Consider the following 15,587-nt stretch of genomic DNA (forward strand, 5'->3'; position numbering starts at 1 on the left):
GCATTTTCGTACAGTATACGAGCTCAAAATGCAGTGACTGATTTTAACTGGCTGGAACCAACGAAATGACGCAGCTACAGAATTGAAGCTGATACAAAATTTCTTCCATAGATGGCATTATACGCCATAAACGGTTCGTTATAAATAGCACGATATTTTAGTTGTCACGTGGGAAACATTTAAAATGTTCTAGAAAATAATAGGTAAGATTTCTCCCATTAGCTTTAGAAATTATTATTATTATTATTATTATTATTATTATTATTATTATTATTATTATTATTATTATTATTATTATTATTATTACTGATATGATCTTCCTCAAGAACCACCTTCGCTTATATAGTACTTAGATTTATTGATTGAAGTTTATCAAGTTCTTTTTCAATGCTTCATAAGGCGGGATCAATTCTTTTAATTTGGGATCCAATTCACTACCTACAGTCAAAATTTAGTATCATTGTGAGTCGAATCAGGGACCACTTGCGATTGTCACCTAGTTACGAGGAGGAACTCGCCTACATAGATCTATTCTACAAGTAGTTGAATGTTTCTTAAAGAAATTGACATGATATAACCATCCAAATGGATACCAAAGCTAAGCCTTTTGGTGGAGGTCAGTGTATCCACCATTACCTTAATTTGGTTCACTCCAACTGCAAACGAAAGTTTTTTTTTTTTTAACCCTTGTCCGCATGGTTCAGAAAATATACGCTAATGCATATGCAGGGCCTCCGAGGCCCTGTATGGTATTTAAATGGTTTATATAATTTTATTTGGAATTTGATGCAAATTACTACTTGTAGCACTATCAGGTCTTAATTTATTACACAATAGACCAACAATGGGCATTGTCATAAGTATATAAGTTTCAAAACAAAGTTTAAATTATTTTATATTTATTACAATTAGAACAAAAAACATAAAAACACACTATAATAAAATATTTTCTTCAAATATACTTTTTTAGCTTCCTCGTATACTTCATAATTTTGTACTTTATTTTAAAATTCTGAACACACTTGTGTGAAATGGCACTATAATTATACATAGAGCAATATTTATGCAATTACTGATATTCTTGTATGCATACGACATCACTGTTTAGCAGGTTTGAGAAAAACATTTATCTACAATACGCATAAATTGCAAATCATTTTACTGTGTTCTTTGCAAGTGCTTTGCCAAACTTGCAGCATGCCAATGATCTCTTTCTGTTAATACTGTATAGGCAAAATTCATATCATGTTCTTTTTGCCGTGTTTTCACCTGCTGATACCTTTTCAGTTCCGGTTATCTTCATAGCAGTAATTGTTGCTAGTCTTCAGACTTATTGACAGACATAGTGGCTTTCAACGTTGATTTGACTTGATAGAGAGGAACAGTTCCCTGATTGGCACAACTCAGCTTCCTTTTACGCTTGCTAGTAACAAAATGCCAAGAAAAGTATTAATTTCATCCAGACTATCATTTTTCCACTCTTTTCGTTCCAATATGGCTACCCTTCGAGTTTTCTATAGTGTAAAATATAATTTATGATTTCCTTTGAAATGTAACAGTCAAACGCATCCTTTGGACATATTGTTTTCGCTCTCTGTGAAACGCCTGGAGAAAACTTCATTATATTATGTGCTGGAGCCCGTGATGCGGGAAATTATTTTTTTTTAATGTGTCGTTAGGACTAAAAAATGTATAGGAATCACTAATAGATGAATCATGAGTAGCTTCATTCTCATTTGTGCTTTCAGAGCGTGATGATGTATAGAAATATCCATCAGTTAGACTTCCTTGATGAAGTGTATTATTGGATTCTTCATCCTCAGGTTCCTCACTGCTACGGTTCAACAGTACACTATCATCAAGGAACTCATTTACAACATGGACAAAATCATCTTCGCACACTCTACACACTCTCTTCGCAATTGATCTCCCACTAGACGTAGATGCTATTTTGCGCTGAAACTGAGAACTAACCTAAATTGCTCACCAATGTAACCGGGCATTGCAGATTGCACCTACTCACAAAGAAAAGTAACAGTGGAATATATATATATATATATATATATATATATATATATATATATATATATATATATATATATATATATATATATATATATATATATATATATATACAGAATATTAGAACATTATTGCAACAATTCTGTTGCTGTAATTATTCGGACAAATGTAATAAGTTAGCACAAAAACTAAATAAATGGATTATAGATTTTATACAAAATCTTATATACAAACGATTGATATCAGCTTGCATATGCATTGCAGCGCCATCTACTTGGCATAAAATAAGTAACTATAAATAAATAAAATAAATAAAATATAATATAATATATATTGCAGATAAGCAAAATTTGTTATTTACAAAATAAAATAATTGCAGATAAGCACAATAATATTAAAAAGAAGTAATAAATCTAAATAACATGTTTATTTAGAACTAATTTTATTTATAAAATGTGTTGAATAATTCGTACACCATTATTATTTCATTAGGGCCTCTCAGGCCCTGCATATGCATTTAAGGGGTTATTAAATTAAATCTAATATTACTAATTTACAGATAATGAAAAAATTATTCTAAGCCCACTCATAAATGAATGAAAGAATGTTAAAAGAATACACAAACAACAAGACTTATTGATTGAACAGATATGCAATAACATTGAAAATAAAATCCCACAGGGCCTGAGAGGCCCTGCATATGCATACAAGGGTTAAATTCATTTTGAGACTAACAGATAAGATGTTTTACTTTATTTTTTAACTGACTTAAGACAAACACTCAAAAGCACCAAACCTCTATGACTTGCCTTTTTTCTTAAGATTCCAAACTTGGTCTTGATCATGGCTTTGTCACTTGAACATTTGGCCTTGTTCTGGTCTGGTATTGCAGTTTTTGCAAAACAAAGACGGATGCTCCAAGATTAAAATATCGAATTTGCTCGTCACTATATTGTATATTGTTGAACGTGATTAATTGGGATTAATTTATGCATTTGTGTAAATATAAACTTACATATAATTATCCAGGGACGTGCACAAACATTGTGCTTCTGCTGCATAAAGTTGCTACTTATCGTCAGGACAGGAAACTTACCTAAAAGAAAGAAAAGAATAAATATTATCAAGATTTTACGCATGTGTTACACATAGTTAACATATGTATAGCTAGATCCCACACCACACCTGAAATAAATCACGTATTTCCTAATTCGTGGAAATACTTTGGGTGCTTACTTTTATAGTAAGGGTAACTCTAAGCAAAAAAGTTCAAATGAACATAGGTCCGACTTTCAACGGTTTACGAGTCACAGGTTGTTAACCATTTTGGACACTTTCCTGCAGAAAACTTTTTTTTTAACTCGGCATGTAATTGTCTTTCTGAGAAGCGCTATAGCACCCTGAAGAGGTAAAAAAGTAATCTTTCGAGTGATGTGTAACATAATATTCTAATGCACATGATAGGGAAGTATAAAAAGAAATTTCCGAGTTAGTCTGGAAAATTTTTTCCCTTTTTCGAAAATTTGTAGGAATTGGATGTGACAACACTGTCGCCGAGCCAGACAAAAAATAGTACACCATAACTTATTGTATGACAAACATGGATTAAACATTTAAAGTCGTTAGCTTCCATAGTTAAAGAGGGAAAAAATATTAACAATGATAACTTATAATAAAATATTTAAAAAATGTCCACTAAATCTTGGAAACCAATTGATAATAAGAGGAATAAATACGGAAGTGAATAATCATAATAAAATCGAAGACAGATGGCAACTCCATGAAAGAAGGATTTCATGAAAGTTAATGGAGAAACAACAAAATGAAAGTTTTTTTTTTTTTAATGCATGTTTCATCTAAACAGTAAGATGATGACAGTTTCATCGCCACACATTGCCGGTTCTTTATAGGCCCGTATCCACGGGGGGATAGGGTGGGCCGGGCCCCGCAAAATTTTCACGATAGGCTTGCAAAGAACTATAATATGATTGGGTCGCCCCCTAACTTCTATCGGGCCCCCTACATTTTCGTGGGGGGGCTACGGGCCTGGTTCTTTACATTATCTAGTGTCAGTGTTTTCAATCGCTCACAATGGCAAGGTAGGGAGATTTCTTAAAGTAATTTAACACTTTTTTTTAAATAAAAAAACCTCTGCTACTTCCCTCTCGTCTGCATTAGCATCCCAAAGTCCATTATTTGATTCAGTTTTTCATTATATCCTTTGTTTATCATGCAAGATTCAGCTTTCGCATATCTTTAAGTTGAGCACAATATGATACGATAACTCATATATCAAAAACTACACCAAGAATGCTTGTTTTTTCTATAGTCAGAACATTTTATATCCGAAGTCGTAATTTTCTCATATCCACAGTACTGACATTCAATGGTGGGAACAAATGCAGGATGGATACATAACTACGAATGACCATTTATTTCGCTTGTGTGTGTGTGTGTGTGCTTGGTGTGATACAACGTAGATATGTATTCGTGTGTTTCCATGCACACTGAGAAAAAAATTGTATGTGGCGTTCGTAAAATCGTATGTTACATTTGTGAATCCTGTAGGTTTTGGACTTAACGTACAGAAAACGTATAACTGAAAACGCATGTTTGATAATACTTTCTGTGTAAGTGTTCCATTTGTATGTACTTTCCGTATGAAACAATATAGGCTGTCAGGATCTCACATACAAATGAACGTATATAACATATAGCTGACGAAGGTAACATACATATATGTATGTAATATAAGGAAGACTGTTAAATGTCAGATATCCTGCAACGGCATGATGTGCGCATGTAGTATACGGATAGCGTATGCTTCGTACTGATTTCTGTAGTAAGCAAGAGGATTCCGTATATTTGTACAATATACCGCTGTCCGGAGAACAGATTTTTCTCAGTGTAGGGGTGCCATGGTATAAATATAAACATTGTATTATTTCTTTAAGCACCTGTTTCAAAAACTGAAAACTTTAGGATTTTTTTCTGTTTTATTGGTTGTTCGATGAACGATAAGTTCCACGAAGTAAATCTTCGAATTTCATTATTATATGATATATGATTTCATACTTAGTTTTTTTTTTTTTTTTTTTGTATTTCTTACGTTATGAGTTGTGTGAATGCTAAGAGAAGTTAAAAGTATTCACATTACTATTAAATTTGCATTAAGAGTTCATAAAATGGCCAAATTCGATACATTAGATTTTGTCCTCTGTGCTATCATGTAAAAAAAAAAAAAAAAAAAAAAGTACTTTATGTTATATTATCAACAAAGCAACTACGAATATAAAAACTTCGCTGAAAACTAAATTGACTTGTTTAAATAATCATATTAGAGTAGATAGAATTTAATGCTTGATTATACGAAATTATTGTCTAAATTGTATTATATGCAAAATAATTCACGCAAAACTATATGGTTGAACTATATTATTAACTTATCCGTGTACACAAAATCAATATTGTAATGTAATATCTGTTTTGGCATTTTTTTCTTTTTTCCTTAACATTCTATCTGCCTTGCTTTTTTCCTTTATTGTAACCAGCAAAATAAACACTAATATTTCTTATATTACCTGACCAGCGAACGAGTGCGGGCGGCCGGTTTTGAAACTAAAATGCAAGCAGCAGTGTTTCTAACCAGATTACTTGTAATCAATCTATCATAGTTCTTTTTGTCCTGTTCGTAATAAACCACTTCACGCATATTCTCAAGTCAGGGGCAGATACATGGGGCGGGGCGATTGCCCCTCCCCCAGAATGGGATATTTTTTTTATTTTAAAAATAAAACCTAAAAATTTTCACCTTTGTATTATAAATGTAAAATAAAACCTAAAATAGGTAGGCCTTACTTTTTGTGTTTTACGTTGCAGAAGTCAAATAAAGCAATAAATTGCAAGAAATTACTTACATTGGTGTTCCTGCTAAAAAAAAATGTCCACCTTTGGAATCGCAGGTGTCCATTTCTGTTCTAGAAATTGCAGACAATAGCTACTTCTCCTTTACTAAAGCTGCTTTACTTTTTTTTTATTTATTTATTTTATTTTATTTTTATTTTTATTTTTATTTTATTTTATTTTTTTTTTTTTTTTTGCAATACACTCTTACCTTGATTTAACTTCGAAACATTCAGCCTAAATCCGCCCCTGGCCCAAGTTAAGACAAACAGTTTCAAAAGTTATTGAAGTTATTTGCTGAACATCTTAAGTAACAAGCTAAAAAAAAAAAAAAAAAAAAAAAACTCCATACAGGGGCGGATCCAGGAGGGCGATCGGGGCAATCGCCCCCCCCAGAATAAGATATTTTTTATTTTAAAAATAAAACCTATCCTAAGAATTTTCATCTTTTTATTATAAATGTAAAATCGGTAGGCCTTACTTTTTTCTTTGTTTTTCGTTGCAGAAGTCAAAGAAAGCAATAAATAGCAAGAACTTACCTTGGCGTTCTTGATAAAAAAAAAAAAAAAAAAGTCCACATTCGAAATCGTAGGTGGTTATTTCTGTTCTTATTTTACAAGACGGGATATTTTGCGTCCTCCGTCTGTTTTCAAGACCAACCTTTGATTCTTGTTAACAATTTGCAGACAATAGACTATAAACCCTTTTTGTTCACATATGTTTGTCAATATTCCTGTTTTAGAAATTCCAGTTTGGTAGGTGCAAAAAGCAAATAGACCTAATGGTTTTCTTCATATGGAAGTTGTCGAAACAGTGTTAAGGACCGAGATTAGAAGGAGGGGGCGGAACTTTGAAACTGTCTTTGACCTTCAAGAAAGAAAATTACGGTTGCTAAAGCAGGTTGATTAATATTGTGTATTCTATTTAGAGTTGTGTTTCATAGATAGCGGTACAATGCAAGTGAAAGAAGAGACGAAGAGAGAAAAGAAGAAAGGTGCGGCAAAGGTGCGAATTACTTAAGGGTTGAAGGGACAATAGTAATATAAGCTTTCTGTTTGTTTGTATTAACATCAAAGCGTGCCTACTGTAAACCTTACCACTGAAGTAGCCGAGCGACAATATACAGTTGAAAACATTTTCTTTTATGTTCTGTTTCTTTTATTATTATTATTTTAAAATTAGGGATTCAGGTAACTTCCACCAATGATGCCGAAGCCGATAAATATACATTAAAAATTGGCAGCAATTTTTCCAGAGTACAAAACAATGAAGAAGAAAAAAAGCAACCCAGTCAAACATAAATGTCAGTGTTCAGTCAACTTTCGAACGTGTCAAATCTATGCGGAATGGCCTCTAAAAAACGAACACTACTGGATGCATGGTTATCGACAGAGAAAAAACCTAAATCTGAGTCAGTCAGAGTTCCAGTGGATGCGGAAGAACAAAATTCAGAAGTACAAAATGGCTCTGATGAACCACAGCCGAGCATTTCAGGTAATTTTTTGCTCTATTTTTACTTTAAAAACAGTGGAGTGTCGTATTTAGGGAGGGAGCTATCGGGCTCAAGCCCCCTGAAATTCATTAAAATTCGTCGGTTATCCCAAAAGAAAAATTGAAGTGCCTATTCTCGTATTGTGCATGGCCATCCCCGAAACAAAATCTTAAATATGCCACTGTTTAAAAAGTACTACATTTGTCAGTTAATATATAGTCTGTAATTCAATACATAACTCATGTATTTTAAGACAGCAAAGAAAAGTGAAGGGCACATGATACTGGTATGTAATAGTAATGATAGAACCTTCCTGAAATGATTTATGTAATAGCTGAATTTTATTAGTCATTTATTAGAGATATCACCATACAAAAGTGCGAGACAAAAGGAACAATCTTTCTTATTTATTGTTTGCGGAGATCTTAAAGACAGTATGTCTTCATTGAATTTTACATCTAAAAAATCATTTTCTTTTCTTTCTTTTTTCTTTTTGACAGTTTAATTTTCGTTTCAATAGAAAACATCTTTAAAGATGGATGAATAAAGCACAAAGAGAAAAATATTGCAACCACAATAAACAATTTACTTACAAATTCTTAATACTTTTGCAGTAGTCTTTTCAAAAAGAAAGAAGAAATTTAAAAACACTCCTTCGAAAAATTCAATATTTTCAGTTAAGACACCCGTAATGCATCTGCAAAAGTATTCTGTTCACAATCATACTGCTCCAACACTTCAGTGGTTTAAAGCTACCTCTCGACATTCGAACTATTTATAAATCGATTAATATAAAATTATCTGTTTGGATTGTGTGGTACTTCTTTATTAATGTGTGGTACTGTGTGGTACTTCTATTATTATTATTATTATAAATATGCATCTTACCATTGCTAATTGCTAATATTTCGTACAACAGAGCCAGGAATATTTTCAGCCCCCTACCTTGATAACTATTAAATGGGCTCCAGTCTCCATAAAATTAAAAGTCTATAAAATTAAAAGTAATTTTATGAATATTTGTGATATTGAGAATTAAATTTGGCTGCCTGGAATTTCAAATGTTTTATTTTCTTTTCCTTACAGCATATGTCCACTCAGACGCACAATCAACAAGTCCAGGCTCTTCATCTGACATCAAATTCAGGAAACTAGACATTGGAAATGCGATAGGAGTGAGACTTTCTGATCATGATAAAGCTTCTTTCCTGGAAAACACGTGGAAACCAGATGCCACATTTCCAAGACCATTTAGTTCTCACTTGAAGAAGGGAAAGATTGAGAAACGTTATTTAAATTTTGATCTACTAAATGAATTTCATTGGTTGGCCTATTCTGCAAAAGAGAATGGTTTACTGTGTAAATATTGTGTGTTGTTTGGCCCTGAAACTGGTCACCATGCTCCGCTAGGCAAATTTGTGAAAAACGCTGTTTCGTCATTCGCGAAGTTGAAAGGAAGTGACGGGGATATAGCCAAGCACGCTAACAACCGTTATCACAAAAACTGTGTTCATATTGGAAAAGATTTTCTTAGGGCTTTCCGAAATCCAGCGACTAACATAACGAACAAAGTCGACAGTCAGCATAGAATTCAAGTTAAAAAAAAATCGCGCTCATCTTGCACCCATCGCTCGCTCGTTGGTCTTTCTAGGTCGTCAAAACATTGCACTTAGAGGCCACCGCGATAATGGTTTCCTTGATACTGCTCCTGAAGATAGCTGCAGTGTTGTAAATGAAGGCAATTTTAGAGAACTCCTGCGACATCGAATAGAAATAGGCGATAGTGAATTAAAAGAGCAACTTCAGTCCGCAGCAAGTAATGCAACTTATATAAGCAAAACTAGTCAGAATGATTTGATTCGTGCTTGTGGATCCTTAATTCAAAAAGAAATTGTGCTCAGAGTGCGTAAGAGCAAGTTATATGCGATAATATTTGATGAGATGACAGATGTAAGTCAGATCGCTCAACTCAGCATCTCGCTGAGATATGTGTATGATGAAAAAGTTTTTGAGTCATTTGTAGCGTTTCTGGATGCTCATGAATGCGCATACGGCGACTGCGAGACTCAAGTTGAACCGAAACTTTCTGGAGAAAAAATAGCAGAGGTTGTTGCGTCTTTCGTTACTACGAATCTTGATTTGGATCCAGTGAATTGTGTCGGTATTGCTACTGATAACTGCTCCACTATGGTTTCCAATTTGCGTGGTGCTGTGTCAATTCTTCGAAAAAGAGTGTTCGAAAATGCTATTCATTGTCCGTGCTTCAATCACAGTTTTAATTTGACTCTTAGTGCTGCATACAAAGTGGATACAGTAAGAAATTCTGTGGGAGTAGTGAAAGAAATTGTAGCTTTCTTCCATCAGTCTGCTAAACGTAGTTATGTCCTGAAAAAAGAATGTCAGCAAAAACTAAACACTTTATCTGAAACTCGTTGGATCGATAGATGTGTCGCTGTTTCACAGTTTCTTACCATGTATGAAGACGTACACAATGCGCTTTTAGTGATTTCTTCATGGAACGACACTTCAGGATCAAAGGCATTCAACGTTTTGAATTCCATGGAACCCCAAAATTTATCATAGGACTTCTGACCCTTGCCGAAATATCTTCCCTGTTTTCCCCTGTGGCCACTGGATTACAAAAACACACTTTGACAATTCCCGAAGCAGAAACGATGATCGAATGTGTACGTGATGCATTAACTCGTAAGCGCGACAATGCAAGAATGGAATTCGGTACTCTTTATCAAGAAGCAACAGAAATGATAGGAAGAATTGATTCGACCATGGAGATATCAGTGAAGCGCCAATGTTCAAAACAAACTATCCGAAGCAACGTGCCAGCTGACTCTCCCGAGGAGTATTATAAACGTTCTGTGTACATTCCTGTGCTTGATAACATCCTAACAGATATAAATTCCAGATTCTCGAAAGAAAATTTAAAGTGCGTTAGCTTATTATCGTTACTTCCACAAAACATTCAGTTTCATAAGGAAATAAGTACGGAGAGGCAAAAGGAAATATTTGAATTTGTGTCACCTTTCACGAACAAATCCATGAGGGAGTTTGCTGGAGAGGTTGAAATTTGGAGTCGTTTCGCTGTGCTACAGAAGAGAAATAGGGACATAAATAACTCTTTGGACGCGCTGCTAATTTGTGATTCTGAACAATATCCTGTTATTCATCTTGCCCTTCAAGTTCTTACTACTTTAGCTGTGAGCGTTGCTACGCCAGAAAGAACTTTTTCTACGATTCGTTTGTTGAAAACCTGGACTCGAAGTCGGATGAGTCAAGATCGATTGACTGGCCTAGCTCTCTTATATGTCCATCGCGAAATTAATGTTGATGTTGAGAAACTGGTAGATAAATTCGCTGCTTTGCGGCAACGCAAGCTGGAATTTGTTTTGTAAAGTGTTGTAAGACGGGAACTGATTTTCTGTGCATTTTCTTTCTTTATTCAAAACTGTTTATTTTGTGTTTATAACAACTAAATCTGTCGTATGAACAAATCAAGCTTTAGTTATTACACATATTTTTTTCCTGTGAATCAATCGTCTTGTTATTACATTTGTAAAAATAGTTATTACACATATTTTTTCCTGTGAATTAATGGTGTTGTTATTGCATTTGTAAATATAGTTATTACACATATTTTTCCTATGTATTAACGGTGTTGTTATTGCAGTTGTAAAAATACTTATTTCAAAAGTTGTAATTCACATAGGTTAGTCGTGTATTTTACATGAAAGTACAATTAAAAATAGCAAGAAAAAGAAGGAAGTAATAAAAACTATCGTATGAACAGAAATTTAAAAGGTCTTGACTAAAAAGGAATTCGTATTCTTCTTCTTATTGTTATTCTACTATTACTGTTTATGGTATAATATTATTATTTGTAATCCATCAGTATCAATTTCTAAATAAGTTAATTCTACAGAAGAACTACTTCTTTCTAAATTTGTTTTACTCCTTTTTTTTTTTTTTTTTTTGCAATACACCTCACTTTGATTTAACTTCGAACGACCGCCCCCCAAAAAATTCAGCCTGAATCCGCCCCTGCCTCCATATTAACTTGCGAACAAACTAGCGAGCAGAGTTTTACAGGGTGCTTCTGTTTTGTAATGACACCGAATAAAACGTAATCAATTTTTATACAATCTGCTTAATACACGGTAGTAGCTCACTGAATTGTCAATTGTGCTATGTTGTTCTTAAATTGGTAATTTCCATTCATATATCACTATTCACAATACATCTGCATTACTGCAGGAATGGTTCACTACAACCATATAGCTTACAGCGTTCTTTATTAAGCGGAAAGAGATTAGGCTATGCATAACATCCAAACTGCAACTTTTAAAAACCGTTGGATACACTGCAGAGTGAAACTCTCCGCTCCCCTGTCCCGCCGCGCTTGCCAAGAAACTGATGTAAACACAACAGCAGCGCCATCCTCCCAAAACTGCACTGCTATCCTGGTCAGGTAATACAACAGAATTTTATTGTTTGCTGAATTGGGTCAAGCGAAGCGTCTCTAGTGATTTTGCTCAGAGGATTCATATATAATTTTTAATGTGAAAATCAATGGTGTAATTTTCGAAATAACAAAATCAGTGTTTCTTTCAGCAAAAAATGTTCCGGGGATATACTTAGTAATCGGAAGGGCATCCATTATTTTAGCACTATTCTATTTATTGTTATTGTATTAAAGACGTATTATTTTGGTCTCTTCTGGGGGCCACTCTCAGAGCTAGGGAGGACAATGCTTTGCTGAAAGTACGTAGGTATTCGATAGAGCTCTCTTGTAATTGATCCAGTGCCCTCAAAAAAAAAAAAAAAAAGTGTCTGGAAGAAACACTCCTCATACCACAACAAGTTTGATTGTGTACATTTGTCGGTGTACTAAACCAGGTATCTCCTCTCCTGTCAAAGAGTCAGGACTTCGTATCCCATTTGCGATCTCGTGTGCAGTGTTTCTTTTAGAAACAATGTTCCGGGGGGGCACATTTAGTATTCCGAGGGGCACTGCTGATACTATTCTATTTATTATTATATTATAGACGTATTAATTTGGTCTGCTCCGGGGAGGCACTCTTAGAGCTCGGGGGGCAGTACCCCCCCAAAAAGGGATCTTGAAAAAACACTGCTCACATGTTTATTAATTTGGCGCTTTTTTTTAAAAAAAAATCCGTTGTATTCTGACTTTATCATGTAAAGTATTTAGTACTGCTTGCCTTCGCAGACGTAGGACTGTAGTGGTGCGTTAGTGTGACCATTGTTTAAACTTTTTATATTTTTTATACATATATTTTTTATGTTTTAGAGTTGAGAATCACAGTTAGAGTTATTTGGCGTGTCATGCAGTGTTTTGTGAGTAATTTTGATCTTAGTTGCGAACAAGCTATATCCCAGCGATGGCAGAATACTCCTGATGATAATGATGATGATCTTGCAACTAAACATGAATCGAGGTAGTCAATGCAATATCACAGACTGACTTAGAAGTACTTAGTTTATGGAGTGAGACGAGTGGACTAATTCCATGAAAGAGCCGTGGTAAACATTGAGAGCGCACCATACAAATTTGTCGGCGAGGGGGTAATATGTGATTTATACAGGGTGTTTCAAAACAACACATACAACGTTTGGGAGGTGATTCCTGACACTAAGATAAGACAAAAGTAGACCATCCTGGGTGTACAAATGTTTCCTTTCGGAATTATAGGATGCGGAAAACATGAAGAAGAAAAAATAACTTTAAAGGTCTATAGCTACAAAAGTATGGGACATACCGTGGTCGGTCAAGACTTCACTTAGGAACTAATATGTTCGGTATAAAAAATACATGTTTCAGGATCCTAAAATACTCAGGCAACAATTTTTATAGAGAGAGTTTGGCTGCGGGCATATAATTTGAAGTAGTGTTGTAAAAAAACAAAAAAAAAAACTCTTTTTTCTGTGAAGTTTTTTAAAATTAGAAACATCGTTCTTTTTCAAATATCTGTTTTTTTTCTGGCAACTATTATTTATTGATTTATGTTGCAAATAAGTGAAATAATCAGCAGAACTTAACTCGAATCCCTCGTAACTTACAAATCGTTTGTTTCTTTGTACCTATAGAAGCAAATTTGTGTGAATATCCCTTTCTGATCCAGGTCATTTTTGACGTTTACCTACATTTTCAGTTAGTGAATTATTGCTCAAAAAACATTTACCCGATTGAGATGGTTAATGCCTTGTTTATTGGAAAAGGAGTGTGGCTATTGTTTGGTGGAAGTTACATTGCAGTGTTTCCAACGGGAGGAAAATTATTGGCGGAAATGCAGGGGTGAAAATTTACAAACATTCCCTAACCGAATTTCATTTTTTTTTGTATCTAGTACCACTGTTGACACATGGGTCCAAGCCACCTTAAAAATTCTTTGGTGTGTTCACAAAGTACAGTGAAAACCTGAATTCGCTGGCTTCCACACAATGAGAGAAAGAAAAAAACTTCTCTGTCATCATACACATGAAATTTGGACAATTTTTACGCCTCAGAAGCAAAAATAAGCAGATACGCAGTGGCTCCAGCTTCCCTAATTATCCCATTGAAACTTTTTATGATGCGCTCTATAGGCCAATGAGGCTTTCAGATAGTGAAACGTAGCCAGCAAGAGGGAAATAATAGAGGGGAAAGGGAAATTTTCCGAATTTTTAATCTAAAATCGGGAATTAACTTTTTTGGCTGGAAACACTGCCAGCAAACAGACGCAAACTATCTGAAAATAAACTGTGGTACCCCACTAATATATGCTACGAGTATCATGGCGATATCTAACAAAACAAGCATGACATTTTTAAAAATATATCTTATTTTACCTCAGAAATTTACCATTTTCTTACCATTTACAGAACATTGTTTATTATAAACCTGACTTGTACTTCCTCTAATTACCCTACTGAATCTTTTTATTGTGCGTTATGTAGGGTAAAGACGAGGCTGGTACGTTTGTTCGAATTTAGCCAACAAGCTGGAAATAGAGACAAAATTGAAATTTTTCCAAAATTTCGCCCTAAAATCGGGAATTAAAATTTTCTGTAGCTGGCAACACTGCAACCAGACATACAAAAACTATCGTGAAATAAACTTTGGTATCCATCTAATATATCCTACAAGTATTGTGACGATATCTAATAAAGTAAGCATGTCATTAAAAGATATCTTATTCTACATAAAAAAAAGTCACGATTATCTTTCCACTTAGAGAACAAAGTCTACTGTAAACCTCAACTGTACTTCTCCTAATTATCGTATTGAAACTTTCTATAGTGCGTTGTGTAGGGCAAAGACGAGATAACTCTGATAACTAGCTAAATGGAACAGGTGTTCGAGAATTGAGTTCCTGTATTTGACAACAGTCAAGCAATTTATACTGGGATTTATTTGACCATTTGCTTTAGTACTGTTCATGTGACCTTAAACTAACGTGACCTAAACAAGATTTAAAGATGTAGTATTCAAATAGAAGATCAACTTAGACAATTTAACTATCATAATCATGAAGCCTGTTTTCGACAACAACAAAAAAATAAAATAAAAATAAAAATAAAAAAATAAAAATAAAAATAAATAATAAATAATACACTCATGACAGAAATTGCCGCCCCGTGCAAATGCACCTGTTGCACATATGATAGAGCCGGCCCTGCATATCTATCTATCTATCTATCTATCTATCTATCTATCTATCTATCTATATATATATATATATATATATATATATATATATATATATATATATATATATATATATATATATATATATATATATATATATATATATATATAGTCAACAAATCATTTATATTTGACATTTAGAAAAATATTAGTAGGCAAATTGGTATTAGTTTTTACCTTTAGACAAGTTATTTGCATATTATTTTCGTACTTGTTGAAGGCCTGCTTTCACGAAAAAACAAATTTTCATTTGTACTTTTATTTCTTACTTGATATTGATGAAACACTGCTGAAAACCGAATTGTTAGCAGGTATACTACTCATAGATATGTATTGTAAAATATTAGTACATATCAGTATTTAGCGTTTTATTTATGTTGCATTTTACGGTAATTACACCTATATAAAAATATTTCATACTTAAATAGACGTTAGATACATTACAAATTA

The 15,587-nt window shown here is 33.7% G+C and overlaps 3 protein-coding genes across 4 annotated transcripts in view; 2 read left to right on the forward strand and 1 right to left on the reverse strand.

The window, feature by feature from the left end:
- Positions 1-15,587, reverse strand: part of LOC145693098 (TWiK family of potassium channels protein 18-like) — a 1,093,215-nt gene that overhangs the window by 478,719 nt on the left and 598,909 nt on the right. The gene's annotated exons all lie outside the window — the stretch shown is intronic.
- On the forward strand, positions 7,272-10,000 carry LOC145692232 (52 kDa repressor of the inhibitor of the protein kinase-like). Its single transcript, XM_081767528.1, has 3 exons — positions 7,272-7,419; positions 8,504-8,776; positions 9,069-10,000. Exons 1-3 carry the CDS (start codon positions 7,272-7,274, stop codon positions 9,998-10,000), a joined length of 1,353 nt encoding a protein of 450 aa, XP_081623654.1.
- Positions 10,093-10,827, forward strand: LOC145692233 (52 kDa repressor of the inhibitor of the protein kinase-like). The gene has a single exon (XM_081767529.1). It carries the CDS (start codon positions 10,093-10,095, stop codon positions 10,825-10,827), a length of 735 nt encoding a protein of 244 aa, XP_081623655.1.

The sequence above is a fragment of the Thermobia domestica genome, chromosome 8 (genome assembly GCF_964235325.1).
Source record: "Thermobia domestica chromosome 8, izTheDome1.hap1.1, whole genome shotgun sequence".
In the NCBI taxonomy this organism is placed as follows: domain Eukaryota; kingdom Metazoa; phylum Arthropoda; class Insecta; order Zygentoma; family Lepismatidae; genus Thermobia; species Thermobia domestica.

What these genes read in the sequence shown, in the direction of transcription:
- LOC145692232 (XM_081767528.1), top strand. Translation starts at nt 7,272, where the DNA reads ATGGCCTCTAAAAAACGAACACTACTGGATGCATGGTTATCGACAGAG. An exon ending in ACCACAGCCGAGCATTTCAG is followed by an intron (nt 7,420 to 8,503) that starts GTAATTTTTTGC and finishes TTTTCCTTACAG; the next exon opens with CATATGTCCACTCAGACGCA. An exon ending in AAAAGAGAATGGTTTACTGT is followed by an intron (nt 8,777 to 9,068) that starts GTAAATATTGTG and finishes TGGTCTTTCTAG; the next exon opens with GTCGTCAAAACATTGCACTT.
- LOC145692233 (XM_081767529.1), top strand. Translation starts at nt 10,093, where the DNA reads ATGATCGAATGTGTACGTGATGCATTAACTCGTAAGCGCGACAATGCA.